At 43.7% G+C, this 26,940-nt stretch overlaps 1 protein-coding gene across 1 annotated transcript; it reads left to right on the top strand.

Annotated features, from left to right (window-relative positions):
* Window positions 1-26,438, top strand: PSMB2 (proteasome 20S subunit beta 2). The gene is made up of 6 exons (XM_035120031.2): window positions 1-207; window positions 4,426-4,548; window positions 5,940-6,010; window positions 22,213-22,375; window positions 25,168-25,217; window positions 26,288-26,438. Exons 1-6 carry the CDS (start codon window positions 117-119, stop codon window positions 26,393-26,395), a joined length of 606 nt encoding a protein of 201 aa, XP_034975922.1. The 5' UTR covers window positions 1-116; the 3' UTR covers window positions 26,396-26,438.
* Window positions 26,439-26,940: the final 502 nt, after the last annotated feature.

The following is a 26,940-nucleotide window of genomic DNA, read 5'->3' as shown; positions in this document are numbered from 1 at the left end:
CGCGGCGCGCCGGCTCTTTTCCCGTCGTCTCGCTGTGTCACTGTTCCGCGCTCTCTCCCTTCGGCAGCCTAAGTTCAGTTGCCCGCTCCTGCTTTAGTCGCTGCCGGCCAGGCCCGATGGAGTACCTCATCGGCATTCAAGGGCCCGACTTCGTGCTGGTGGCTGCTGACACCATCGCCGCCTCCAGCGTCGTCCAGATGAAGCGCGGTCAGTCCCTGGGCTTCGGCTAGGTAGTGGGGGGCGACTGGGGCTGGCGGTGGGGTGGGAGAAAAGGGAGGGCAGGGGCCCGTCAGAGCGGTCGCACGCGTAGTGTTGATGAGATCTATCCCTGGCATCTCCGCTTCTTCGAAAACGAAACTGAATCCAGGCTAAGTTAGTCTCATTCGAGTTCCCGTTGGTGGAATCGGTGGGATTTGGCCTAGCAGTACAGTACTGTAGTTAACTTTCCACGCAGGACCACGCGTTCGGTTTCCTTCGCCATAAGGCCCCAAAGCGGGTTACAGCATTGCAAATAGTTTGAAACAGATGATAGTTGCAATAATACGGTGGGCACCCCAAGGTGAAGAGGTGCGGCTTCTCGAAAGATGTGTAATGAAGATCCCAGGCGCACTTCGGTGTGAAGGTGATTCCACAACTTAGGGCAGCTCAGTACCAGAGCATGTGCTTTCTGTGCAGGGAGTACCAGGTTCGGGTTTTGTCATCTTCACTTTAAGGAGAAAGATGATGCAAAACCATCTCTGTAGAATATAGATGGGTATGCAGGAGGGGTCTGGGAAATCCCGGAAAGTCACAACTGGCCATACAGTTGTGCTTGTGGGTCTAGGTATAAAGCAGCTCCCTTTCTTCCTGTATTATTTCATGGGAATGGGTATAGCTCAGTGGAAGAGCACATGCTTTGCATGCAGAAGTTCTGAGGTTCAATATTCAGTTAAAAGGTCCATGTAGCAAGTGATGGGAAAGTTCCTTTATCTTGGAGACCTCCTGTCAGACAGTACTGGGTTAGAAAGGCAACTTGGCTGATCTTGCTTCCTATATTCCTAGCAGTTAGATTGGGGTGGACTTCCAGGATCCGCTTTTTTATTCACCAGCCATAAGCTTGTGCAAAACACATGCAAGGCCTTTAGCTCAGTGGCAGAGTATGGGCTCTGCATGTAGACGTTTGCAGGCTCTGTCTCATATCCTGGTGAGTTCTTGGTAGACAGTGCTGGGCCCGATGGCCCAATGGTCAAACTCTGCATAAGGCAGCTTCCTATATTTCCACTTAAAATGAATGGATTTTGAGTTGAATAATATTTGTTGAGCACCAGAGTTGAGCTGTCTTGCTACAGAAAAATCCACTGACACTTGTGCCAAACTTTAACTGTATGGTACAACATGAGATCCATTTCTTATTTAAATGCCCATAGGCTGTCCATGTCCAAAGTGGGGTTAAGTGGGCTCTGTTAACTTGAACTGTTGCATAGAAGTGTTGATGGAACAGTTTGTAATGGTGAGGATGAGCAAACATGCATTTATCAGAATTCCTTCTTCACAACTACCGTATTAAAAGACGTGGGAGCCATGACCTCCTTTGCATTTGGTCATTCTCTTTCTATAAACAAGCCCTGAATAAAATAGAAAACAAGTGATGACATTGCTGTATATCACCTTCAATTAGAGCTAGTTATGTGGAGTAGAAAAAATTCTAATGCCTTATTTTCCTGTATATTTTATTTAGAAATGCATAGTTTCATAAAATGAGAGGGCAGTCCAAATGCCTGGCCTGCAGTGGCAGGGCTTGATGGAGTGGGATGACCACCACTACTACATCCACAGCCCTAGTGTTCATGTTGAAAGGGGAGAGGGCATTAAAAATGCCTCTTTACTGTGCCAGCTCCAAGGCTGGTGCAACAAAGAGGCCCAGCAGCTCAGGATCCAGCTATTTCTATGCTGCCCCCAAAACATGCCACTTTGGGGTTGTCCACTGACTACAGCTGCTTCACAGGTGCACTGTGGTGCTTCTCAGCGGAGCAGCAGAGTGGAGGCCAGGAAGGCTGGGCGGAGGGACACTGTCCGTCCGCAGTGTAATTAATGTGATGCAAGTTAAATTGAGCAACAGGAATGAATACAATACAGTACTAACGTATAATCCAAGCTGTAATTAACTTTGTCCAGTGACTATCGCTACAAAGCACAAGTATTTGTACGTGCAGCAATTCAAGTGTGGTAAAATAGGTATGTTAATAGCTTGTAGGACTTTCATTTCCCTCACCCCAAAGTTTAAATAATGTAAGGGATGTTGCTGGACTTATCATCTCTAACCATTAGCCATGCTGGCTGGCACGGTTGGGAGTTGACCTAGAGCACTGGTATCCAACTTTAGGGTCGAGACTTACAAGTGATGAGTTTTCCAATAAAGAATAAATTAAAAAAAACACCAATTGCCATAAAGGTATAGTGCTCTGATTGTAAGTAGTATGTTACATGAGAGTCCATGAGAAGAGAAGACTCCCTGGAAAAGACCCTGATGTTGGGAAAGATTGAAGGCACTAGGAGAAGGGGACGACAGAGGATGAGATGGTTGGACAGTGTTCTCGAAGCTACAAACATGAGTTTGACCAAACTGCGGGAGGCAGTGGAAGACAGGAGTGCCTGGCGTGCTATGGTCCATGGGGTGACGAAGAGTCGGACACGACTAAATGACTAAACAACAACATGTTACATTAGTTTTATATGCTATATAGCTCTCAAAAAAGTTTTTCCAATAGCTAAATGTAGCTGGAAGTACTGAAATAATGTGGAAAAAATGAAAAAGTGCACTTACCGTAGTACGGTTTAAAATGGTGCATTAAAACAAATTCAAGACTTTACTGGAAGGGAACTCAGGGTCCCTTCCAGCTCTACAATTCTATGGTTCTATGGAAGTGTGTGCTATTGAGTTGCTGTTCCAAGTAAAGTCTCAACCCAAAAGTTGGATACCAGTGCTCTAGTCAACTCCCAACCACCCCAGCCAGCATGGCCAATGGTTAGAGATGATAAGTCCAGCAACATCTGGAGTTTTGCACTTTCGCACTCTTCTATAGATTACGTTTATTGTTGCAGGTGGAATCTGCCACCAAATGTTGCATTGTGTAGTGCTTCTGTTCAAGATTTCAGCTTCCCATATACAGTACTACATTCCTTTTCAATTATACCCCATCCTTAAAAAAACAAAACCCTGTCAGCCAGCATTCAATGGCCACTGAGCATGCTCAGAAGTCAAAGGTTTTTCCAGGAGGTCCACCCTCCTTGGACCCAGTGAATTTCGAATGCTGGAGTGATTTGTTTGTACCTCAGTAGCCCGATGGGCAACTTTCTTTGTTAGCATTATGCAGAGCAGCCTTCGCCAACCTGGCACTCTTCAGATGTGTTGAACCACAACTCCTATCAGGCCAGCTGTACTGGCTGAGGATGATGGGGCTCATAGCCCAACACATCAGGAGGGCACCACACATTGAGCCTTTGCCACCTTTCACTTTTGAGAACTGGTGACAAAGACTCTCTTGGCATTTTGTTAGCTTTCCTTCCCATCCCATTCAGATCCCAGGGGAAATTCTGCAGTTAGTGTTCCTAAACTCCCATGTGCAGAAGTCAGTCTCTCTCCCTCTCTCTCTCTCTCTCTCTCTCTCTCTCTCTCTCTCTCTCTCTCTCTGTATAAACTACCTATTTTAACAACTGCAAAATACTCTGCTAATCCTGTTAAAGGATGGAACATATCAGAAACTCTTAAACATGTCCTCCAGGGAAGATTATTCAGCAGTAAACAGCAAATGATGGAGAGGTTCTGATACGGAGATTTAGACTGTTCTGTGGAGGGGATCCTAAATACTGTACATAGAATGTTGCTTTTCCCAACAACACAAGGGGCTTCTGGGGAAATGAGTTTAATACATTTATCTATCATCTAGTTAATGCAGGCTGAGGGTAAGATGAGATTGCAGAACCATTAGTGGCATATGAAAGCATTCTTCCTCTGATTGGTTGTAGTTAAGTCTTTTTCTTTCTTTTTTTTAAAAAAAACCACTTATTTTTTCAAAATTTTATTTCCAGAGGAAAACGCATCTCAATGATTTTCATGACTTTCTACCCCTCTCCTAAACTCTACCTAGTGCTTTCAGACTTCTTTTCCTTATTGTTTTTTACTGCTGCCAACAAATAAATCATCTGTCTGTCACTGATTGATCTAGTAATTGTAAACATTTATATTATGATCCACAAGTGTGCAAGTCTTGTTTATTCAATAAGTTACTAATGTTTTAACTTTGCCCACGAAGGGGAAAATAGCCCTTTTATTAATCAGAAGACTCTGCTCATTTTTCTCTCACTCTGTCTCTCAAAATGAAACACTTCACTGTAGCTTGCCCTTATTTCTGACTGGTGTGTTTTTCCTCCATCCTCTTGATTTAGATCATGACAAGATGTTCAAGATGAGTGAGAAAATCTTGCTTCTATGTGTTGGGGAGGCTGGGGACACTGTCCAGTTTGCAGAGTATATCCAGAAAAATGTTCAGCTCTACAAGATGAGGAATGGTGAGTACTGTGTGGTGCTGTGCCACTGCATGTATAGAGTAGAATAAAGAAGTCTAGGATCTGCACTGGTAAGCTGTATGCTTTCTAAACACTGCAGACAAAACCACAAGGCATATGATTATGTTAGATCCAGGCTGATAATTCTCTCACCCCAGATTTGGCATGCACCTTGATTTGGCTCAGTTGCAGAGAATGGATCTGTGCCCCCCTCCCCTCCATGTCTTAAATCTGTAACTCTAGCAGTCTTCTTTCCCCACTTCTCATGAATGACACTGCTGAGAGTACACAGCATTTCTGCCAGCTTTGGGGAAAATTTACATGCTTGCAGTTCTTTTGGACTCTTAAGAGTCAGTCTGCACATCCGGAACAACAGCATAACTGGGGTGTATTACTTCAAGGTCAAGGGTTGGGGTGGGATCCCATAGTTAATTTCCTCCATCTGTATTCAAAGGGCAAGCAAACTCTCTGTCCTTAGGAGACTAGTACTTCAAGAATAGAAAAGAGTAGGATGAATACACACATTTTCTAAGGGGAGGGAGTTTTTTTGCTTGAAGATTCATTCAAAATATTCATTTCCTATCCACCCACCCACAGTTTGGGGTGGGATTGTCCTAACAGAGTGGTACTAGATAATTCTGAATCCTTGGATTAACTCATAAGTCTTTCATATACCCTTGGTTCCCATGCTCCCTCACTTCTATCTGTGATCACAGACCTCCTAATCAACTACAATTGCACAAAAGTGGAATTTGCTGTTATATAATTGAATTTCACCTGAAACCAGCAACTGTCTATAAGTTGCTGCATGCAAGCTGTGATTCCTGCATTGCAGGGGGTTGGACTCGATGACCCTTTGGGTCCCTTCTATCTACAATTCTAGCTGTTCTCTCCCTCCATAGACCTGGAAAGGAAGTAACATGAGATGCCCAAGTGACAAGGCTGATGACATTCTCCGCCCCAACTCATCTGTTGAGAAAGGCTTCTGGCCTGACTTAAAAGAGGTTGGAGCATCATTGCTCCACTTTAATACTTGTTCAATGATTTTTTAAAAACAAATATTGTTCTTTTCTTTGCAAACCAGCTGAAGATGTTGCTGCACAAATGTTAGGTATTCTCCTAGAATGAATTTCCACTCACCTTCTGTTTACTAGCAGCCTTGTACCTGGCACTCAGGAATTCCAAGAAATCAAAATATCAGTGCAGCTTTGAAATCAGTGGTTAAAATCAGTGTAGTTTTGAAAAGTTCAGTTTGCCATCTTGATTCAAAATGCCTTCCACTTGTATCCAAACAGCTGAAAGCCTCTGTGATATCTCAAGAGGTGTCCAAATGAACAGCAAACAAATTGCCCAAATACTGTATATAGTAGATGATTATTTCCTTTTCTTAACAGGGTATGAATTGTCTCCGACTGCAGCTGCCAATTTCACACGCCGAAATCTGGCTGACTATCTGCGGAGTAGAGTAAGTAAGGCAGCTTTCAGAAGTTGTGCTATCTCTCTGTTCAGGAGGTCCCTTGACCTTTCAGTGTGCGATGGGGTCATGGGGGCTTATGGAATAGGGGAGAATTGTCCACGGCAAGGTTGGGTAGCACTCCTCTCCACCAGCAGCCCCTGCCCCATGTTCAGAGTGGTGAAGGGGAGAGCAGGAGATTGGGGTTTTTCCTTCTGCAGACATAAGCTCTAGTCTAGTCCATTGATTTCATTAAATAATGATTACAAAGTAGCAAACATAGTTGCCTCAATTCTATTGGCGGTGCCAGATTTTGTTGAATGCTGCTCATGTATTACTTGTAGGGCAGTCACATGTCAGCTATCAGGGTGGATAAAAGTCAATGATTAAAATAAATAAAAAATAAATCAGTTTTTTATTTAAATTGATTTTTTTAAAACGGATTTTTAAAATAAAATGCTTTTGGAGGAAAAATATTTCTAAACATAGTTTTCTATTTAAGTTACATTATAGTCCAATATAGGCTATTCATTAGGTAATAATGATTTGTTTAAAGTTTTTCATGTGAGCTAAAACTCAGTCTAAGGTGTGTGTGTTTTTAATCGTTTAACCATATCAGTTAACAAACATACGCTATAATGTTATTGTTATTGTTAAGGAAATGATAATTTTTCTCCTTCCAATAAAGTACAGCAGAAAAGTTTTCCAAATATAAACAGTTAACTTATTAAACCTCACAACAATTTCACAATTATCTGTCATTGTATTTCTAATAATATAACCAAATCAGTAATTTTTGATATAACTGTAAAAACTACTCTGAAAATTTATTATTCCAAAAATGAAACCTTCATCTAGTTGTAAATATTAAGATGATACCAGCAAGAATGAGTCTTTCTGTAAAAAATGATTTAAATAAAGTCTTACTGACTAGTGATTTAAATCGATTTGATTAAATCAAATCCACCCTGTCAGCTATGCCGTGGGACCACGCTTGCATCTTGACTTTCCCTTACAGACAATGGCACATAGTACATACAGTTGCTCTGGGAAAAGCAGGTGCAAAGTTGGGAGCCAATCTAATAGCACGGCCCTGAACATGCCACTGCCATACAGGCAATGAACCAGGGAATAAGGCGAATATAATCAGGATATTAGAATGTTGTTGTTGTTTTTAATAAAAAAAATCAACTAACTTCTACTGATGTTTTTGTAATGACTATTAATAGGAATTCCTAAGAGGAACTTTTGAGTGCCGCGTTTACCTTTTAGTGAAGGTGGCGGTTGGGAACGGATAGCAGGCATTGCTGAGTCTGTGTTGCTTCACAGGGATGGGAAAGCATGAGCAATTTCAAGTTGTTCTTAAATGGTTACAGTACTGAGTGATATATTTTAATTGAAAATAGCCTTTCTCCTCATTTATGTGCTATGACCCACTTGTTAACCAAATACTGTATGCATTTGAGGATCCCTATCTTAATCCTTTGCCTTTTATATGCATGGTGGTAGTGGTCCTGCTGTGACCCACCTTGGATCAGGCCTCAACCCACTAGTAGGTGCCAGCCTGCCAGCTGAAGACCAGTGTGCTACCTATTTGCAAACACAAGTGCCAAAATGTTTATTTGGTGTCATATGTGAAAGCTTCCCAAAGGGAGGCTGTTTGGACCCCTATCTAAATTTGAAACCCTATGCCAAGGGTAATAGAGGAAGGGCTGTACCCCAGAGACAGCTCACATGAAACTGCATTATACTTAGTATTTATACAATGCTTTTGAATTTTCAAAGCTCTTAACATGCAGTGAGCTACATCCAAATGTATCAACAAGCCATGCTCCAAACAAGGGAAACTTGATTTGTTCCTAACTATGAACAGAAACTTGTACTTTCCTTCCCTTGTGCTCAGTTTGTTGTGACATCTGCTTGGTATCTATATTACATTTGAATTGATTTTACGTGTGTGCTGCTGTACTTTCAAACTGTTTTATATATGCAGTGTTTAAAACTGTTTATATATGCAACCTTCTTACACTGTTGTAATAGTATAGGACACAATTCATAAATGAAATTCATCATCATCACCTTGTACATTTTCACAACAGCCCTGTAAGGTAGGACAGTAGTATACTCATAATGCAGATGATTATCTTATGCCTGCCTAGTGAGATGATAGCAGAGGCATGATTCAGACCTGCATATCCTGACTTGTAGCTACTACTCTACACCTGCTGTGAGCCAATGAGCATTAAGGTTACTCAGGTCTCCTCAGAAAAGCAAAGAAATCATTTCTGTTTTTCCTTTTTCTTCTGTTGCAGCTCTTTATCATTGCAGTATTTATTTTCCAGGTCTTTCTAATATGACATTTGTTCTTTGCTTTAAAAAAAAAGTAAAATTGCAGGCATGTGCCTACTCATGACTGAGTGCTGCAGGGCAGAATGTGCACCACATAAAAATGGAGATTGCATGTGACCAGCCTCTTCTTTAGAAACAGGCAGCTGCTTTTTTCAGCATGGTTGTTGGGGTAGCAGCAAGCAGTTAATAACTGAGTGTTCTGCAAACTGGCTTTGGTATCTTTTTGCTAGGGGGAAAGGCATTTCACAAAAAGGTGTCTTACAAGAGCTGAAACCATATCTGTGACCGTAGTAATGCAGATAACAGAATTACATCTACCTCGAACATTATTTATTCAACAAAAATTATATATCACTTGGGGGAAAACTTTAAAATATATAAAATAAAATATTAAGACTCTTCATAAAATACAGTTATAAACAGGTATTTTAAAACATCTGAAAGAATTTTAGAATCAACAGTAGCTAAAAACCCAGTCAGATAGGTGGGGTACAAATAAAATGGTTGCTGTTGTTAAAAAATAAGGTAGGTGTACTACAACTTGTCAGTATAGACTTGCCTAAACAAAAATGTTTTTAAACAGGTGCCAAAAAGAATGCAGCGAAGGCAGAGAGTTCCAAAGTGTAGGTGCTGTCATGATAAAAGATTTATTTCTTACTGCGGTGTGAGTATTTTCTGGAACTGTAACAGCGCCAGTTCCACAGATCACAGCGGTCTAGTGGGCACAAATGGGGTAAGGCAATCTGCAAGTAAACTGGTTCTAAGCTGTTAAGGGCTTTATATATTAATTGTAACACCTTGAACATCAACTAGTAAGTAGGAACACTGTTGCTGGATCTGACTGTACTCTGTTTATTCTAGCATTTTGTTCTAACTCAGGCATCCCCAAACTGCAGCCCTCCAGGTGTTTTGGCCTACAACTCCCATGATCCCTAGCTAAGAGGACCAGTGGTCAGGGAATATGGGAATTGTAGTCCCAAATATCTGGAGGGCAGAAGTTTGGGGATGCCTGTTCTAACTGCAACCATCCAGATACCACTTGATACCTGGATACTCACAAGTGAGGCAGACACCTTTGCCTGCACTTATTCCAGTTATTGCACCAAATCTGAAAGTACATTTTCACGGAAGTCTGAGCTCAGAGTTGAGAGAGAGCGAGAGCGCCTTTTAGTGACAAAAGATATAAGTAGGAAGGTTGTTGAGACGTCCTGCATTGAATTTTTGGGAAAATGTGTGACTTAGTGCAGTAGACATCTTCAGAAGTAAAATTGGCTTACTGTACTAGAAGTCATGTAGCTTTAGTGGGTTGTGCATTTCCCACTCAGAGTAGACCCATTTCAATTAATGGGCCTGAGTTACCCATGTCCATTAATTTCAATGGATCTACTCCAAGTAGGACTAACATTGGCTACATACAGCCCAATGTGCCTGAGATCCCTTGATTTCATTCCTCAACTAGAGGGTTTGTAGCACCCGGATGCTATTGGTTTAGCTGGGGTGTTCTCAGTGTAAACTATGGAATGGCACGAACCTTTCCTTTCAGAACTTGGGACTCAGATGCTGGATCAAACTAAGTATTATACCATAAGGCTTACCTGGGGGCCACATACCAGTGGTGGGCAGAGCCAGAAGCAAAAGTGGGTGGAGCAATAAATGTTGCTTTTATCTTTGTTCGTTCAGTAGGCGATGTTCAGACATGGCAAAATCAGTTTCTACATCAGGCATCCCCAAACTTCGGCCCTCCAGATGTTTTGGACTACAATTCCCATCTTCCCTGACCACTGGTCCTTTTAGCTAGGGATCATGGGAGTTGTAGGCCGAAACATCTGGAGGGCCGCAGTTTGGGGATGCCTGTTCTACATGTACAAACACCCCATGCAAGGCTCCACCTTCCATCCTGACAAGCAAGAGGCTTGGCCCAGATTGAGTTGAAGAGATTGACAGACTATAACAAAATACTGATTAATAGGCCAGGTCTGCACAATTTGTAATCTAGTGAGCCAAATGTAACACAAACGCATAAATTATGAATTGTCTCCTGCCAAGTGCCTTCCCATCCTCCAGTCCTACTTAAGAAGCAAACTCCAGGAGACTTAGTGCATTTGGCTTTGAGAATTGCAAGTTGGACAGACTTGTGATAGGCAGTTCTTTGCAACGGTCGTGGTGTTAACTTTTTCAGCTTCCAGAGTGAAGAATTGTTTTTCTCTCAAGCAGCCACAGACAGCAGAAAGGAATTAAGCCCTTTAAAAATTAAACAACCTACTGATAAGGACTTCACTTCTCATGCAAATGCACAGATTCTGTTTAAATTGTTTTGAGAGAAAGATTAATGGAGCAAAGCTGTTTGATGTGCTGAGCCAAACAAGTGCTGTTTGTCAAAACTGAACATGAAGCTTTTAGCAAATATCATATGAAGCTGAACTGTGTGTGCACATGTGCACATTCTCTCTCTCTCTCCCTCTAATTCCATTACTGAGCTTTTCATGGTCCTTTTGCAAGAAACTGAAGAAGGTTCTCCTTCCTCAGCTGTCGTTTTCAGCACAGGAACATGAACACAGTTCCCTCCTCCTATCGCTTCTGCTTGTTATCTCCTTCTTCTGTTTCCTGGCCATCAGAGAAAACATGTTGCTATCCTAATGCCATTATACCAATCTATGGTGCGGCTGCAATTGGAATACTGTGTACAATTCTGGTCTGACCTGAAAAATGATATTGTAGAGTTGGAAAGGGTTCAGAAAAAGGACAACCAGAATGATGATTGGGATGGAGGAAAGGTTGCAGCATTGGGGGCTTTTTAGTTTAGATAAAAGGCTACAAAGAGGGGACATGATGGAAAAGACTAGGCATGGTATGGAGAAAGTAGCCAGAGAATTTTTTCATACCACTAGAACAGAACTCATGGACTCCCGATGAAGCTGAACGTTGAAAGGTTCATGAAAGACAGAAGACACGGTTCATAGTTAAGCTATGGAATTCACTCCACAAGAGGTAACGATGGCCACCAACTTGGATGGCTTTAAAGGAGGACTAGAAAATTCATGGAGGAGAAGGCTATCAATAGCTACTAGCCCTGACGGCTATGTTATTCCTCGTTGTACACCTCTAAATACCATTTGCTGGAAACGGCAGGAGGAGAGCGGTGTTCTTGATTTTAGGTTCTGCTCATGGGCTTCACAGGGGCATCTGGTTGGCCATTATGAGAACAGGACACAGGGCTAGATGGACAACTGAAATCATCCAGCAGGCTTTTCTTAGGTTCTTAGGGCCCTGGTGGGACACCTTGTGAATTGGTTGTATAATATTGTGACTATGGTGAGATATTTTTAGGAAGGTAAGAATGACATTCTTAGGTGGGAGGCAGCCTTTTCTTGTGTCTCTACTCACAAAGGAAACAGTGGGGCCTTCTTGCTTCCCAGCACTCCAGGCTCCTGGGCACTGCCCTGAACCATCACCTGACTCATACCACCTGGGGAAACCATGGTCTGGCTGTCTGCACTGTGTCAGGGTCATGCACTTTCTCAGGTTTAGGCCATCCAGATTAGAACTCCATTTCTGGTTTTGAGACAGCTCGCTCAAACCTGGGGAGGTGGAGTGCATGTGGTGAGAAGGGAGCATGTGAATGCAAAGACCATTTGTGACTGCCATTCCATGGCTTCACTAGTATGTCAGAACTGGGCCTTGGGATGGGTGCAACTTTCACTGCTGTCTCCCTTCAATTAGATGTGTTGTTTTGGGGGTTCTTAATAAAAGCCCCCAAAGCCACCCAGTCTCTTGAATATTGTTGATGTGTATTTAAATGTACATAGCATTGATGGTTTATAATAGTGTTTTATTTCATTGTTTCATCGCTATTTTTGTCCATTGTATAAATCTTCCTGTGTTACACTACTAGGTAGATCTTTCTGTCTGTGTTACAGTTTTACAGAGTTAATACTTGAATTAATGCATGACCTTTATTTTGACAGTATTTGGCTGGTCAGCTGACTAGACTTTCTCCCATCCTTCCCCACCATCCTGGGCAACCTCCTGGCTCTTGAATGAGCAGTTAACCCTGGTTAATGTGGAGTGATATTGTCTGCACAAGCATGTAGAAAACCAGTTTGCAAAATAATAGCATTATTTGGATATTGAGTATAGGGGGGTGAAATAGGGAATGTTTGTGGGCCAGTTCCCGTGTGTGTGTGTGTGTGTGTACACACACACACACACACACACACACACACAAATAAATATATACACATCACATATACATACCTCGGGTTACAAATCTTTTGGGTTACAAACTCCGCTACCCCGGAAGTAGTACCTCGGGTTGAGAACTTTGCCCCAGGATGAGAACGGAAATCGCATGGTGGCAGCGGGAGACCCCATTAGCGAAAGCGTGCCTCAGGTTAACAACGGGTTCAGGTTAAGAACGGACCACCAGAACGAATTAAGTTCGTAACCCGAGGTACCACTGTATATGGATTTCTAGCTTTCCCGTACCAGCCTGTAGAGGACTCCTTGAGAGAAAGAAACATACACCGCAATTACTGGATTTTCTTTCCCAAACTGTCCTGGTTACTGAGTGTTCCCTTATTGCATTGCTCTGCAAGGTCATGTGACCTTTGGAACAGATGGCCCAGGTGACACTGGCTTGGAGCATCCTCACTAACGAGGGCAATTTAACATGCCACTTGGCGAAGAGGCGGTAGCAGGATGCGACAGGGTGGGACTCTGCCTCCTTCCTCTGCGTGCCAGGTCCCTTGAGGCCTGATCCTGCCTGTTCCTCTCCCTCTGTGCCCACGCTTGCCTCCCAGCTTACCTGCTCCAGATGGGCCACACAGCAGGGAGGACACTGGCAGAAGCAGATGTGTTTATTTACCGGAGATGAAATGTTGCGCTCTTGCAGATGGCAGTGCCTTCCAGCAAACAGTGCACTTTGACACCGCGGTTGTGCCACTTCGGGCAGGGGGGTAAGGGGGGGTGACTCCTTGCTTTCTGAATTATTTCCCTACCCTTCTTTTGCATGAAAGGCAAGCAGTCTTTCAATGGGACTCTGCAGCTCTTGGCATCAGAGCGAGAACTCCTGGTCACTTTGAGGAACATGCTTTCATTTCTGGGCCGCTTTTCTTATTCTGCTCTTTCAGTATGGGGTGGCAAACAGTTTTTCTAGCCATTTCCTCTTGTACTTTAGGAAGTGCTTGCTTGCGTGCTTCAAAATACGTACATCCACCATTCCATCTTATCATTGGTAGTGGCGCCCGCCCAGTGGAACGCCCTCCCATCAGATGTCAAGGAAACAAACAGCTATCTGACTTTTAGAAGACATCTGAAGGCAACCCTGTTTAGGGAAGTTTTTAATGTTTGGTGGTTTGTTGTGTTTTTAATTCTGTTGAGAGCCGCCCAGAGTGGCTGGGGAAACCCAGCCAGATGGGCGGGGTATTAATAATAATAATAATAATAATAATAATAATAATAAATGTAAGGGTGACTCCCTACAGGGAGCCAGCCCCCATCATCCTAACGTCTACCTCACCAAGCGCAGGGAGCAGCAGTGGGTCTGAAGCAGCCAGGGGGGAGGGGGGAGACTCGGAGGGAGAGAGAAACCAGCATGCAGAAAGATGGGAAAGCTCAGAGGTGGAGAGATGTAGGCAAGAGCTCCAGGATGCTGGAGAGCCATTCCACCGCCTTGAGCAGCAGGAGGCTGAGAGGGCATCGCTCCTTCCGGCGCAAGAGTTAAGGAGAGCACCGCGACGCAGGTCAAGGGGGAGGTGTTTTGGGGTGCCCCGACTACTTTGCTGGCGTAGGAACAGACGTACGTCATTGCCGGATTCTGATTCGGACTGAGAGGCCATATTTTAAGCTATCTCTGCACTGTAAATACTTTGCACAATAAAAGTCTTTAAAGGCAAACTGGACTCAAGCGGAGTTACTCTAGAGTAGCCACGACGACCCTCTGACAATAATAATAATAATATACACCAGTTGCAAATGGATAAAACAAAGTTTTAATCAAACAAATATGGCCCCCAAAGCAGAAAATTGCTGCAAGAAAGGATATTCCGACTAAATATTCCAAAAGTAAGAGCTGTTCGACAGTAGAACAAACTCCCACAAGAGGTGGTGGACTCTCCTTCCTTGGAGGTTTTAAGCAGTGGTTGGATGGCTACCTGTCATGTATGATCTAGTTGTGATTCCTGCATTGCAGGGGATTGGGCTAGATGACCCTCGGGGTCCCTTCCATCTCAACAATTCTTGAGCCAGATAATCATATAGTGACTATGTGTGCCAAAAGCTCTCTGAAACAACAGTGCCTGGGAAAGGTTTGTATAAATGCTGTTATAGTGTGCACACACACGCCGAGTTTGCACACATCTGACTCTCTAGGATGAAAGAGCAGTGGCTAGTGTTCTGGGTGGGCAGGCCTATCCCATCCAGTGGCATTGCTGGCTCTGCTAGCTGCCATGGATCAATGACACCCTGTTCTCCCCTTCCCCCCTTTTTCCTGCTGCTGATCAGACCCCTCTCTAATCGTGTGATTCAAATCAGAAGACATTTTAAAATGGGCTCACAAACGTTTGCCCTCAGGGCTCAGCAGTCAGAAGGGCAATGTCCTATTTTCTTCCTTTGTGCACAAGTCGAAAGAGATGGGCCCCACAAGATATGGGGTCTCTGATGACATGGGGCTGCATAAACCCTAGCAGTGTTTGCCTCTTGGGGAGGGGGAGGCACATGTTACGCTTCAATTCCTGCAGGCATAAAATCGCCAAATTTGGGGGCTGGGTTAGAATTTGTCTCCTAAGTTGGGCTCAGTTGATCGCTCCTTTAAAAAACACGCACTAATATTTTAAAATATGAACACAGCTGCTTTTGTTCTGTGAAACCTGGAGCCATTTTGGCCCTGCAGGGTTGAGTTTGCCAAAGAAGCAAAGCTGCACGCAGAGGTTGGGAAATGGGGAGGGGCCGCAGCTCAGTGGTAAAACAGCTGCTTTGCCGGCAGGCGTCCCAGGATCAGGTACGACTGGAAAGACTCCTGTCTGAAACCCTGAAGAACTGCTGCCTTTCAGTGTAGATGGAGAAGGGTGGGGAAACGTGGAGCCCTCCAGATGTTGGATTCCAATGCCTGTTGGCCCCAGAGAGCATGATGGGAGTTGTAGTCTAGCAACGTCTGGAGGACCACAGATTTCCCACCCTTGATTGTAGACCAGTGGTTCTCACACCTTTTTCTCTGAATAAAAATTTGCTTGTGCCACACCATTTTTTAAAATTGGTAAGAAATACCTTGGGAACAAACAACAACTAGCAGTGCTTGATTTATAACATAGAACTCAACTACTGTGAGGAGGTTTGTCTGGTACCTTCAATATAAATCTCTGGGGGCCAGGTGAAAACGTTTCTCTTCAACCAGACCTTTGGCTGATTAACATTCTACGGCTTTTTAAATGTGTTTGTGAGGGGGGTTATTATTTTGTTGTTTCTGTTTTAACCATTCGTTTGTGCTTTTTACCTTGTATTTTTATCTTGTGAACTTCCCTGATATCTTGTGATGAAGGCTGGTATATAATTCAAATACTTTATAATATGCTCACCGGACATCCAGAAAATATAAAGCAATGCAGTTACATGCAAACATGAATTGTTCCCAAAATATCCATATTCTGCAAATAATATATATATATATATATTGATACTATACTCTACCACACTGAAATGTTTTAATGTTTCTTTGACTGTCCTTGAATCTTCCTGCCACACTTGCCATCCTCTCCTACCACACCATTGTAGTGTGCCACACCCTTTGAGAACCACGGGTGTAGACAATACTGAGCCAGGATTAATGATATGACTCTGTATGTGGCAGCTTCCCATGTTCCTGCTGCTGAATAATATGAAGCTGTTGAATAGAACATTAAGCTTTGGGAGTAGGAGCCTATTTAAAAAAACCACCACCACCTGACCAAGGCTGCACTGCGATGAGCCTGCCATTATAACACAACCCACGGTGCTGCTGGGTCCTGTGGTCCTGTGGCTGTGTTACTGCACTGTGAACATTACATTGGCTGCCCACCAGCAAGCAAGGGGGCACACAGGTGTTTGTGATAACCCATTAGGGAAAAGTTTGAGGTACCCTTAAACCTGGACTTAATTGCCTCCTCTTTAGATCGTAATGTGTATTACTTCAAAATGTGGTAAGCCAGCCCTGCTGCATTTGGGGAACCCTCCTGCTCATTCTACCTAGGGGGGGGGGCTGGACATCTGTCCCAAAGTCCTGCCCTGACGGCACCACTGCGTGCCCCCTTGCAGCACCTTGATTATAAGGTAGTGGCAATGTTTTAGATTAGCAAGTGAAATTGGCTGGGAAAATGAATACTGTGTTAACTATCTGGTATAATAAGGCATCTGTGTCATGTTGCCGCTTAAGTCATTAAATTTGGAAGTGGTTTTAATTACAGCGGGCAACTGCTGCTCTAATGAGAAGAACAGAGAGCAATCTGGAGCTGATGCCAGGGAGTGGGAACGTTCGGCAGATTGGAGCGCATTCCCAACGAGGAAAATCCAAAGTGTTTGTGGCTTTTTTTTTTAGCTTGAAAAAAAGAGAGAGAGATGATTAAAAGGAAGGGCATGAGAGAGGCTTACCAGGCAATGTGTGCTATGGACAGAGAATGGTTTCACCCTCTCTCATTCTACAATTTTGGGTCATCCAGTGACATTGGTCAGATGCAGCAAGGGAATGGGACTTCCGGCCTTGGGGCCAAATGCAGCCCTCTAGGCCTCTTTGCCTGCTGCCTGCAACTGTCCCAGGCCCTGCATTGCACCCTTTCTTTCTTCTTGCCTAGCTGGAATGTGTCCTTGAACCCTGATAACACCTGTTGCTTGTCTAAATGGAAGATAGAGAGGGGTGTGTTGGCTACTATACAAAGATAGCATTTACACTTGTTACTCTGCTGACTTTTGCCTCTGGTCCCATCCACCACTGGGTGGCCCTCAGGAGGTTGCCCAGGAGGAAATGTGACCTCAGGCTGTGAAAGGTTCTCCATACCCTGGGCTTAAAGGTTCTGGCATGACAAAAGGAGGTAGTTTTCCACAGCTCTTCCTTACAGTCCAGAATTCACTGCCACAGGATGTGATTGCACATTTAAAAGGGAGTTAAACAAATTTGTGGAGGGTAGGTCTGTCAATGATGAGAAACAAAGAGGTCTAAATCTTCTTATACCAGTCGCTGGGACAGATGATGTAAGATTTGACTTACGAGCTTCCAGGGATATTTCTTTATGATCTCATCCAGCAAGGCATTTCTATAGCTGAAATGTCAGAGCAAGTGGGTTGTCTCTTTCACAAGTTGTGCAAAAGATTAAGAGAATGAAACCTACATCAGCCTTCCCCAACCTGGTGCCCTCCGGATGTTTTGGGCAACTGCTTCATTCCATACAGCCGGTCTAAACATCTGGAGGGTGCTGGGTTGGGGAAGGCTGATCTACACCACATTATGGCTTCCCTCAAAGTGAAACGAAGGCTCACATTTGTGCACGTAGCTTGCTTCATAATCCACAGGTTTAGCATGCCAAATTCTCTCCCCCTGCCCGCCCCCCCCCCAAAAAAATAATAATTCCAGGGACAAGGAATGAAACTCTATACTTGACATGACAAGGTAAAGGCAAATAGCTTTCTGAGGAAGAGAGAGAGAGATGTGAAGAAATGTAGCTCTCTTTTATAAGCAAAGAAAAATGTGACATTCAAATTAAAGGACTGACACTTCGTATTTTCTGTTGAGCTATCCAAATCAGTTTTCAGATTAGTTGCTAGTTTAAACCCTGTCAGTGTTTATATATGTGAAATTGGGAACTTTTGCTGCAGTGTGCATCATGTTACACTTCATTACCCTACTGTAACTAGCATCTCATGACAAACCATAATCAGTAAGCCAAGAATAAGCCTTGGCTACAAATCAGTTTGTTGGTAGTGAAACAAACCACAGTTGTTTCTTCCCACTACGAGCTCAGAGGAGTGAAGTGCACAATACGCTTGGGCATAGTAAGTGATGGTTTATGGCAGGGGTAAGGAACTGTTTTCAGCCTGCTGTTTACCTTGCCATTGGCGGGGGGGGGGGCAGAGGCAAAAGTGAGTGGAGCAACAAACATAAATTTTATACAGTAGGCTAGTTTCTATACAAGCTCACACAGTCCGCCCTAAACTCCATCCAGGCAAGCAAGAGGCCTCAAAATTTCAAGGACCCATTTCCTGTCAAGCAGGGACTAATGGAGGATGCAAAGCAGAATGGTTGAGGGGTGTGACCCTGAGAGGGTCTCAAGAACCAGACAGAGAAACTAATCTCTACTGGATTTGATCAGTCTCCCGCAGCAGAGGAAACCCATTGACATTAACAGACCTATCTTAGTAATGTCCATTAGCTTCATCAGGTCTACTCTGAGTAAAGCTAGCATAAGATACAACTCCATGAATCCCGAGGGATGCATTTGACCCTGTGCTTGTCCCATGACAGCTTATCTGCAACTCCAGATAGGAGGCTGTGTTGCTCCGAATGCCAGTTGGCTGGAGGGCAGGTCAAAGGGAAAGGTTCTTGCCTCTAGAGGCTCCCAGAACATGGAGGTGCCTGGCTGGCTGCCGTTGGTCACAGGACACTGTTGCCTTCTTCAGCGTGTGCAGTCACTTGATGCTTTTGCATGTACCAGTGGGCCACCACCAAGCGAACACTTCACCTCACCTCATCTCAAAATGCAGGGTTCTTCAACTGAGTCCAGTTCCCGCTTTGAGCATAGGGAAACTAAAGGCCACAGCTTTGTGCACCAGGCTGCTGCGGGGCGTCTGGCCTCAAACCAGAAGGGTGCTTCCAAGGGCCAAGGGAGCTCTAGGACATAATGCTGCCATTTTACATGATAACGGAACAAGGTTTCTTGATCCTTTCTTTGCCACCCCCCTCCCCTTCACCTTCTGGGAATGCAAAGACTGCTTGCTATGTTTGTGCACAGAATGAAAGCCTCTCTCCCTCCACCCGCAGGCAGGCATTTATACACTTCCCCGTTAAAGTGCTGCTCCGTACGATGATACATTTAATTATAGGTGGCACTGCCTGGCCTGGGTCCAAAGAGAGGCTGTCAGTTCCTCTCTCGTTGTCCACGCTTAGTAGGATGCCTTCCTCGCGCCCACTGCGTCTCCCTCCCTTCCACGGTGACTTTGGCTTCCGCCAGATGTCACACCGCCACTCCCGCCCCAACCTCTCATTGCTGATTTTGTGTTGTGTGTGCGTGCGTGTTTTGGTGTGGTTGTCACCACTGTTCCCTTCAGCTGTAAATTCTGAAGGATTTCACGCTCTTCCTAATCACTGCAGTTATTTTAAATCGAGCAGTAGAGAGGCAAAAATCCCACTCCTCCAAGTTGGCATTGTTGTTGCTTTTTTTGCACTCTTGTTTGACTCTTAACCAGCCTTCCTTTAAGCTGAAGTTTCTGAAGTGTACTTTTAAGAAAAGAAGCAAAAAAAGGCAATGTTTTATTGGAGGGGGGAGTCTGCAACGGGGGTAGCTGATGTGATGATGGGAGTTGTCCTCCACAACAGGTTGACTACCTTGAATCTAAAATCCACGTGAGCCTTGGAATGTTTTGTGCGAGGTGCCCATGTTCAAATTCATGCTCTGTCACAACACTTGCTGAAACAGCTGTGGTCTTGCCCATCTCACAGGGCCATTGTGTGTACCAAATGAGTCAAAGATCATACCACAGTTCCTGCTCCACACCCAGGAAAGGGAGGCCTGGCTGTGGTGTCAAATCATACAGAGATGTCGCAGGTTGCCCTGTCTCAATGTCTCAGTACTTTGTGCTTGTTGGATCCTTGATGAAGCTGCTTCTATTTATCTGCACTTTGTTTCTGGGTAAATGCAGTGGTGTGTTTCCTTCCCATTTTATAAAGACAGCATGCTGATTTTGCTCTTTGAAAGCCTTTGGGTTTTAAAAGAGGATGAGGCAAATTCATGGAGGATAAGGCTATCAGTGTCTGCTACCGTAGCCATAATTGCTGTGTATTGTACTCCACCTACTATTTGAGGCAGTCTACCTCTGAACACCAGTTGCTGGGGGACAATGTTGTGCTCAGGTCATGCTTGCAGGCTTCCCACAGGCATCCGGTTAACCCCTGTGAGAACCGGATGCTGGACTAGATGGGCCATGTGCCTCATCCATCAAGGCTGCTCTTGTGTCCATAGCAACTAACTTTACCTAGCAGCAGGCTACGTTTCCTTGCAAGTGTTGTTAGTGTGCCCCAGCACATCATTCAGGAGTGACTCGCACATTTGTGCCTTAACAGTGGGTGCGTGGAAAGGCAGACAGCATAATAGCAGGACCTTGGGTAAATTGAGCTTGTATTTGGAGTGTGATGCCACTACATTCAGTGACTGATCTCTCCCTTGCAGTGTGTAGTTCCCCTGCATACACTCACAGCTCTCCCCCCCCCCCAACAAAAGTAAGGGAAGAGAGAATATGACTTTTTAAGGCAAGGGGCTTGAAATGTCTTCTGCAGTTGCCTGTGTCAAAAAAGCATTCCCCAGAAAAGTGCTGCACAGCTGTCCGGGTCTAATTAGTTTGCACATCATTTATGTATGTATGCTTTGACATCTGACACAGACTCTGGTAGAAGTCGGTGTTTAAAAGCCACGTTTGTGGCCCGGAACCCGACTCTCCAATTATGAGGTAGCTTTGATTTGCCAGCTTCTGCATGTGCAACATGCTTAGGCGTAAATAAAGGGTGTTAACATGGGCTAATTAAATCAATGTTGCTGGAGCTGGGGAGCAACTTGCAATCTCGGAAACCCTTCTGACATTCTTCCATATTCTTCTTTTAAAAAATTCCTTTGCTTATTTGGAGGTTTCTTGCCTGATACTTTTATAAGTGTCCATCTGCTAGTGTGCAGGCTGGGAACGGGAAGTAGAACAGAACAATCAAAAGCTGTGATTTGCCATCTTGGAAGGGAATCCCAGTCATTCTTTTCCTCAACTTTATTTATTTATTTGAATATTTATAAAACATGCTTTCATATATATCGCAAGGTTGAACACACAATAAAAACACAGTTTCAATAGGAAAAGCCTGAATCATTATTACTTGCCTGCTCTGTTCCTGAATTCTAAAGCAATTAAATTGATCCCTTTTATTTTATATATCTCTGTCTACTGTTCCAACTTTGTCTTAAGACAGTATTTAAGAACTGACTTGGACAATTTGTGGTGGGTGGGGCCCACAAACTTTCTCTGTGACAGCTCAACAGCAGTTTGTGGTTGTCGGTGAAGGTCTTGTCCTTGATTTTATATGTTTGATTTAATAGTTTTGTATTACTTAATGCCTTAGTTTCTAAATCGCGTACAACAGAAAATATTATGGTTGCATTCCGGGGGGGGGGGTAGTGAATAAGACGCTATGGTGTTTGCAGCTCTTTTGCCTGTGATGTTACTCTTGACACAGCCTACTTAGCTAATGTATTCATCCTTATACATTGTTGTTGTTGTCGTTGTTTGTTGTTTTTAAAAAACTAAAACCAATGACTAGTGCACATTCATAAATGTTTGGTCTGATGACTGCAGAGAGTTGAATAACATCATAAACACAGTTTGGTCACAATATAGTTAGCCCTTTGTGGCACTCTCTTTCATGCTTTGAAAAAATGGGGTATATTGGGAAGTCATTCTATGATAACCAGTTACAGGTAGGTAGCTGTGTTGGTCTGACGTAGTCGGGGGGGGGGGGGGAATAAAATCCTTCCAGTAGCATCTTAGAGACCAACTAAGTTTGTCATAGGTATAAGCTTTTGTGTGCATGCACACTTCTTCAGATGATAACCAGATCTGTGTTCTAACAGCTTCTTTTGCTTCTTTTACAGACTCCTTATCATGTCAACCTCCTGCTGGCAGGCTTTGATGAGCAAGATGGGCCTGCCCTATACTACATGGATTACCTTGCCTCTTTGGCTAAAGCTCCCTTTGCAGCCCACGGTTATGGGGCCTTCTTGACACTCAGCATTCTTGATCGCTACTATAGACCAGGTAAGCACATCAAAATCGTAAATTATTGGGGTTGGTAGTATACCCACCCATGGTTGTATTTCTAGGCTGCCTTTTAGGGTGTAGCTTTCACAAAACTGTGTACCCAATATAAGATGCAGCAAGTTACGTACCATATAATCAAACACGGATTGACCATATCATGAAATACCATTGTAGACAATGCCTTTATAATCAATACAGTCAATATGAAAAACTAGCTATGACAAACCTAAGTCCCTTCAGATACCAATGGGAGTAAGGAACAACCCCCGAACACTATACAGTAATAGGAACCTCATCACTCGCAGTGTGGCCATCCTTGGTGGTACAAGCAAATGAGGCAGCCTGCCTTAGCTAGGGAAGCACCATGAGGAAAGAGAGATTTATTTGCTTTTTCAGCTCATAGCTCAAATGAAGATTGTAACCCAAGTTCAGATTTCTGGTGTCCAAGAATCTGGGGAATGATGTGTTGTTGTTGTTGCTGCTGCTGCTGCTGTTGCTGAAATATTACCCTTCATATGGGTGTCACAGAGCAGTTTACAGTATTAAAATAATAATAATATGGCCACAATATGATAGGAACAGCTGGTGCAGTAGAGTGGTAGTGCAGAGCTGTCCTCCTAGCACCAGCATTGCTCCCAATAACAGTGAAGATGCAGGGCAGTAGCAAGGTCAGCCCAGTGCTGGAGCTTTGGAGGAGCCAATCTAGTGCTCCTGCCAGTGTGCCCACACAGTCCTGACTTTGCCACCCCCCCAGTGCCATCCCAGTAAGTTGTGGCAGCACTGGTGTTGCAAGGGCACCTTTGCAGCATCACCCCAGCAACAACGTACAGAAATTTTACAAATCTTCTGTTGACTCTTGATTATCAGGCATGCAATGAGATTTGTTTGGGTAGGTAGTGGCAAAATTTGAATTTGCCTGGAACACCAAAAATCTTTGGATCAGTCTTTATAAGGAGGCAGGAAGAGATGCAATGGTCAGATCTTCCTAACAGCCAAAACCCTTTCCTAGCTCCCTCCCTGGCTTTTCAGTCTTCTACGGACTCTACCAGTGTTTATTTCCAAACTGCATGAGGGCTAGAAGCTCAGATTTTCTAATATCCAGATATCAGGTACTTCTGTGATGAGTGTGCAGATGCACAAACACATACAATCTTTTGATGAGGGTTTCAGTATCTCCTCCTTGGCAGTTAATAGAATTTGAGTAGTTCTGATAATAATCTGCTCCCCCAATTTAACACCACTTTACTACAACTTTTGATGTTGAATATTTGTTATTTCCACTTGATATCTTAAGATGTTTGCTTTTAGTATTTGATAGTGTTTGATTGTTGACATGCAGTGGTATTTAGTATCTGACTTTATTTATTTATTTATTTATTTCATTTAAAGCATTTGTACTCTTGAGCCTTTCCTCCCAAAAAGCTCAAGGCAACCTAACAAAATCAAGCTCTCATTTCAAACGAACAAAAAAACCCAATTGCACAGCGCTGAAGACCAACAGATTGCCCTGGAGATCATTGTCACTGATCTCTGCAACATCTGAAATGGGAAAGAGAATGGCCATTTAACTAGTGGTTTACCTGCAGTAGCGCGGAATGTGTGTGAGAGTTGACACATAGCTGATGCCTGTAAAGGCAGCAAGTTTAATGCACTCTTAATTCCAAAGTTTTGAGTTAGAATTTTGCATTCATGCTATAGTTTGAAGATAAGAAGAGTCCTGCGGGATCAAGCCCAAAGGCCTATCTGCTCCAGCATCCGATCCTTACAACGGCCAGCCAGATGCCTTTATGGGAAGTTTGCAAGCGGGATGTGATTGCAGCAGCAACTCTCCCCTCTGCAGTTCCCAGCAACTGACAATTACTTACTTCCTCTGACAGCAGAGGCAGCTTTGTCTTCAAACTTTAGAGGGCAAAATAGAAATTCTGACAAACTTTTAAAATGTTTGCTAATATTTTTATATTTTATATATTTTTAAATATGTTTTTTATTGTATTTTAAATTGCCTTGGCTTAATATGTTGATGTTTGCCACCTTGGGCTCCTTTGGGAAGAAGGGTGGGATACAAATTTAATAAATAATATTTGTTGATTGGAGACCAACCTTGAAGAAGCAGGTAGTGTGCAAATTCTGCCTTTTGATTCTCTGCTTCCTTAAAATTTCATTTTAAACGGGTCTCCTCCCACTTACCCCCCCATGATTGGTGGCAGCAGAATTATGTCCCCCAGCCTAATATTTTGACAATTTGCTGCCTGCACACCCCACCCAAAAGCATGGGTAAACCTTTTCTTCTAATGTGTGAGTAGAGCTGGGGCACTTCTCACACGCGCCATTTCCATTGTTAAAAATCAGTACCCAACAGGGAACGTAGTACTTAAAGCCCAGCCCTCCCGACCACCACCCCCCCCTTACACATACACACACACTCCTTTGAGTGATTTGCAACCGGCTGTGGACAGATGGAGCTGATTTAATGTGGTAATAAGCTCAAGAAGGCTGAGGTGGCCCAGCTCTTCCAGCGCCTGAGCCCCTGGCCGTGGGAGGCAGGATTCTGCCCGGCTTCCCGTTAGGGTGGAACAAATTGATTTTTGACGGCTCGTTGGGCAAGGGAGCTGGGCCACAGGTGATCCTTCATACATGTGGAACGAGTTTTCTCAGAGCTGGGAAAGAGCCTTTCGTTCCTTTGTGCACAACTGAAAAGCTGTTCGGACTTCATCAGAGAGATTTTTAGGAGGCCAGGAGTCTTGGTGGCTAATTAAAGCTGTCTGTGGTGCTCTCTTTTCCTCCCGCAGGTATCACCCGTGAAGAAGCATTGGAGATTCTCAAGAAATGTCTTGAGGAGGTGAGTGACCTGCCTTGCCCAGGAGACTAATGTTTGGTTGCCTTTGTTTGGCCAGTGATTTCCCCCCTTACTTCTCCTGCTACATCTCCCCCGCTAAAAAAAAATTATTCTTGCCACAAGGGGAAATAAATACAGAGCAGCCAGATGTGAAATTGGTTACTGGAGAATAAGCATTCCTTGCTCTCCCCACCCCAACCATCTTAGTTTACTTCATGTTTAGGTAGTAAAGTTTAGAATTGTTGACATTTTAAATTTCTGGTTCTTCCACAATTAATATTGATAACCCATCCTTCTGCCCCCCCTTTTTTGGGGGGGTTAGCTCTTTGTCCAATTCATACATTTAATGGTATCATCATTAGAGGAAGGAAACTTTTATTAGCCTGAGGGCCACATTTCCTTCTGAACAACCTTCCAGGGGCGACAGATCTGCATTAGAGTTACTATATAGATCATTGATTCTAACATGCAACTCTTGATGTAAAAGATGCACAAAGGCAGGCAACTAGTACCCATATTTTACAGGTGAGGAACACTGAAGATAAGTGATTAGTGTAAGGTGAACAATGTCACGGATCCCTCCCTCCCCCTCCCCCAGCAAAATAAAATTCGTTTGGGTGACATTCATGTAAGGGTTGGGAATGGACAATTTTGATACCTGTTGTTTGCCTGAGTGGCTGAGGGAGAAGAGAGAAGATGGGGACAGGAGCCAATGTTAATGGCTCTAAATACAAATTTGTTGTAATAAAATTTCTATTTATTTACTTGTTAATGCTTTAACTCTTGTAAGTCAGAAACCCTTGCAGTCTACTGCAAATCACATGGTGATCTAACAGTAGATCTCTGCCTGCCTTCTGCCTCTCCCCGCAATAGATGATAGCTCCCTGAGAATAGGGGTAAACTTTCACAGGGAACATTTTGCTCAAACCTCTTGGATTTCGTAGTTGGGTGCTTGGTTATTGCCAGCTGCTCACAGAGGAAATGAGACAGTGCCGGGCTGCTGAGAGTTCTTGCAAACATTCAGGTGACTTTCTAAAAACATTTAACGTAAACATGACTCTTGTTTCCCACAGCTTCAGAAACGCTTCATCCTGAACTTGCCTTCATTCAATGCTCGATTCATCGATAAAGATGGCATCCACGATGTAACTAATATACCACTCTTGACAGCAGAGGCCTAAATGCCCAAACTTTCCTCTTCCTGCCTCCATTTGGCTTTTTTTTTTACTTGTTTGAAATCCAGAGTTCATTTACTGCACTTTTGCAAATACAAATAAAGATCTTCTGTTATAATTCTCTCTTCATTCTCCGAAACCAACAAATTGAGGGGCAAGATACCTCTTCAGTGAATACTACCTTTTTATCTCCTCCTCCCATCACCGGTCTTGGCTGTGCTGTCTGCCCACGGCTTGAGCCACAGGTTGCGGATTTTACCTGGCAGCAGATGAGTTTCATTCAGGCATGCCATTCAAATGGCTCTTTTGCAAGGTTCCATGGTACAGTTTCCCTTCTCCACCCACTATAGAAGGTTGTATCTGGAGTGAGTGAGTGAGAGAGAGAGAGAGAGTTCACAGGCTTGGCTTGCTTGCTTGCTTTTTGGAAAAAAATATTTTCCAAAACTTTATTTTATTCAGTGCAAACCGAAGTGTTGATGGTGCTCCATGTTACGCAAAAGGCAGATACATGTTCATACACACAAAATGGGCAGCATCAGGTGAAAAATACA

This window comes from Zootoca vivipara, chromosome 6 (assembly GCF_963506605.1).
Source record: "Zootoca vivipara chromosome 6, rZooViv1.1, whole genome shotgun sequence".
NCBI lineage: Eukaryota > Metazoa > Chordata > Lepidosauria > Squamata > Lacertidae > Zootoca > Zootoca vivipara.
The sequence above is the reverse complement of the archived record's forward strand: the minus strand, read 5'-3'. Positions and strand labels throughout refer to the sequence as shown.

Excerpts from the sequence above, each read along its gene's own strand:
- PSMB2 (XM_035120031.2), top strand. The coding sequence starts at position 117 with ATGGAGTACCTCATCGGCATTCAAGGGCCCGACTTCGTGCTGGTGGCT. Across the intron at positions 6,011-22,212 it reads CTGACTATCTGCGGAGTAGA|ACTCCTTATCATGTCAACCT; the intron begins GTAAGTAAGGCA and ends CTTCTTTTACAG. Across the intron at positions 22,376-25,167 it reads TGATCGCTACTATAGACCAG|GTATCACCCGTGAAGAAGCA; the intron begins GTAAGCACATCA and ends TTCCTCCCGCAG.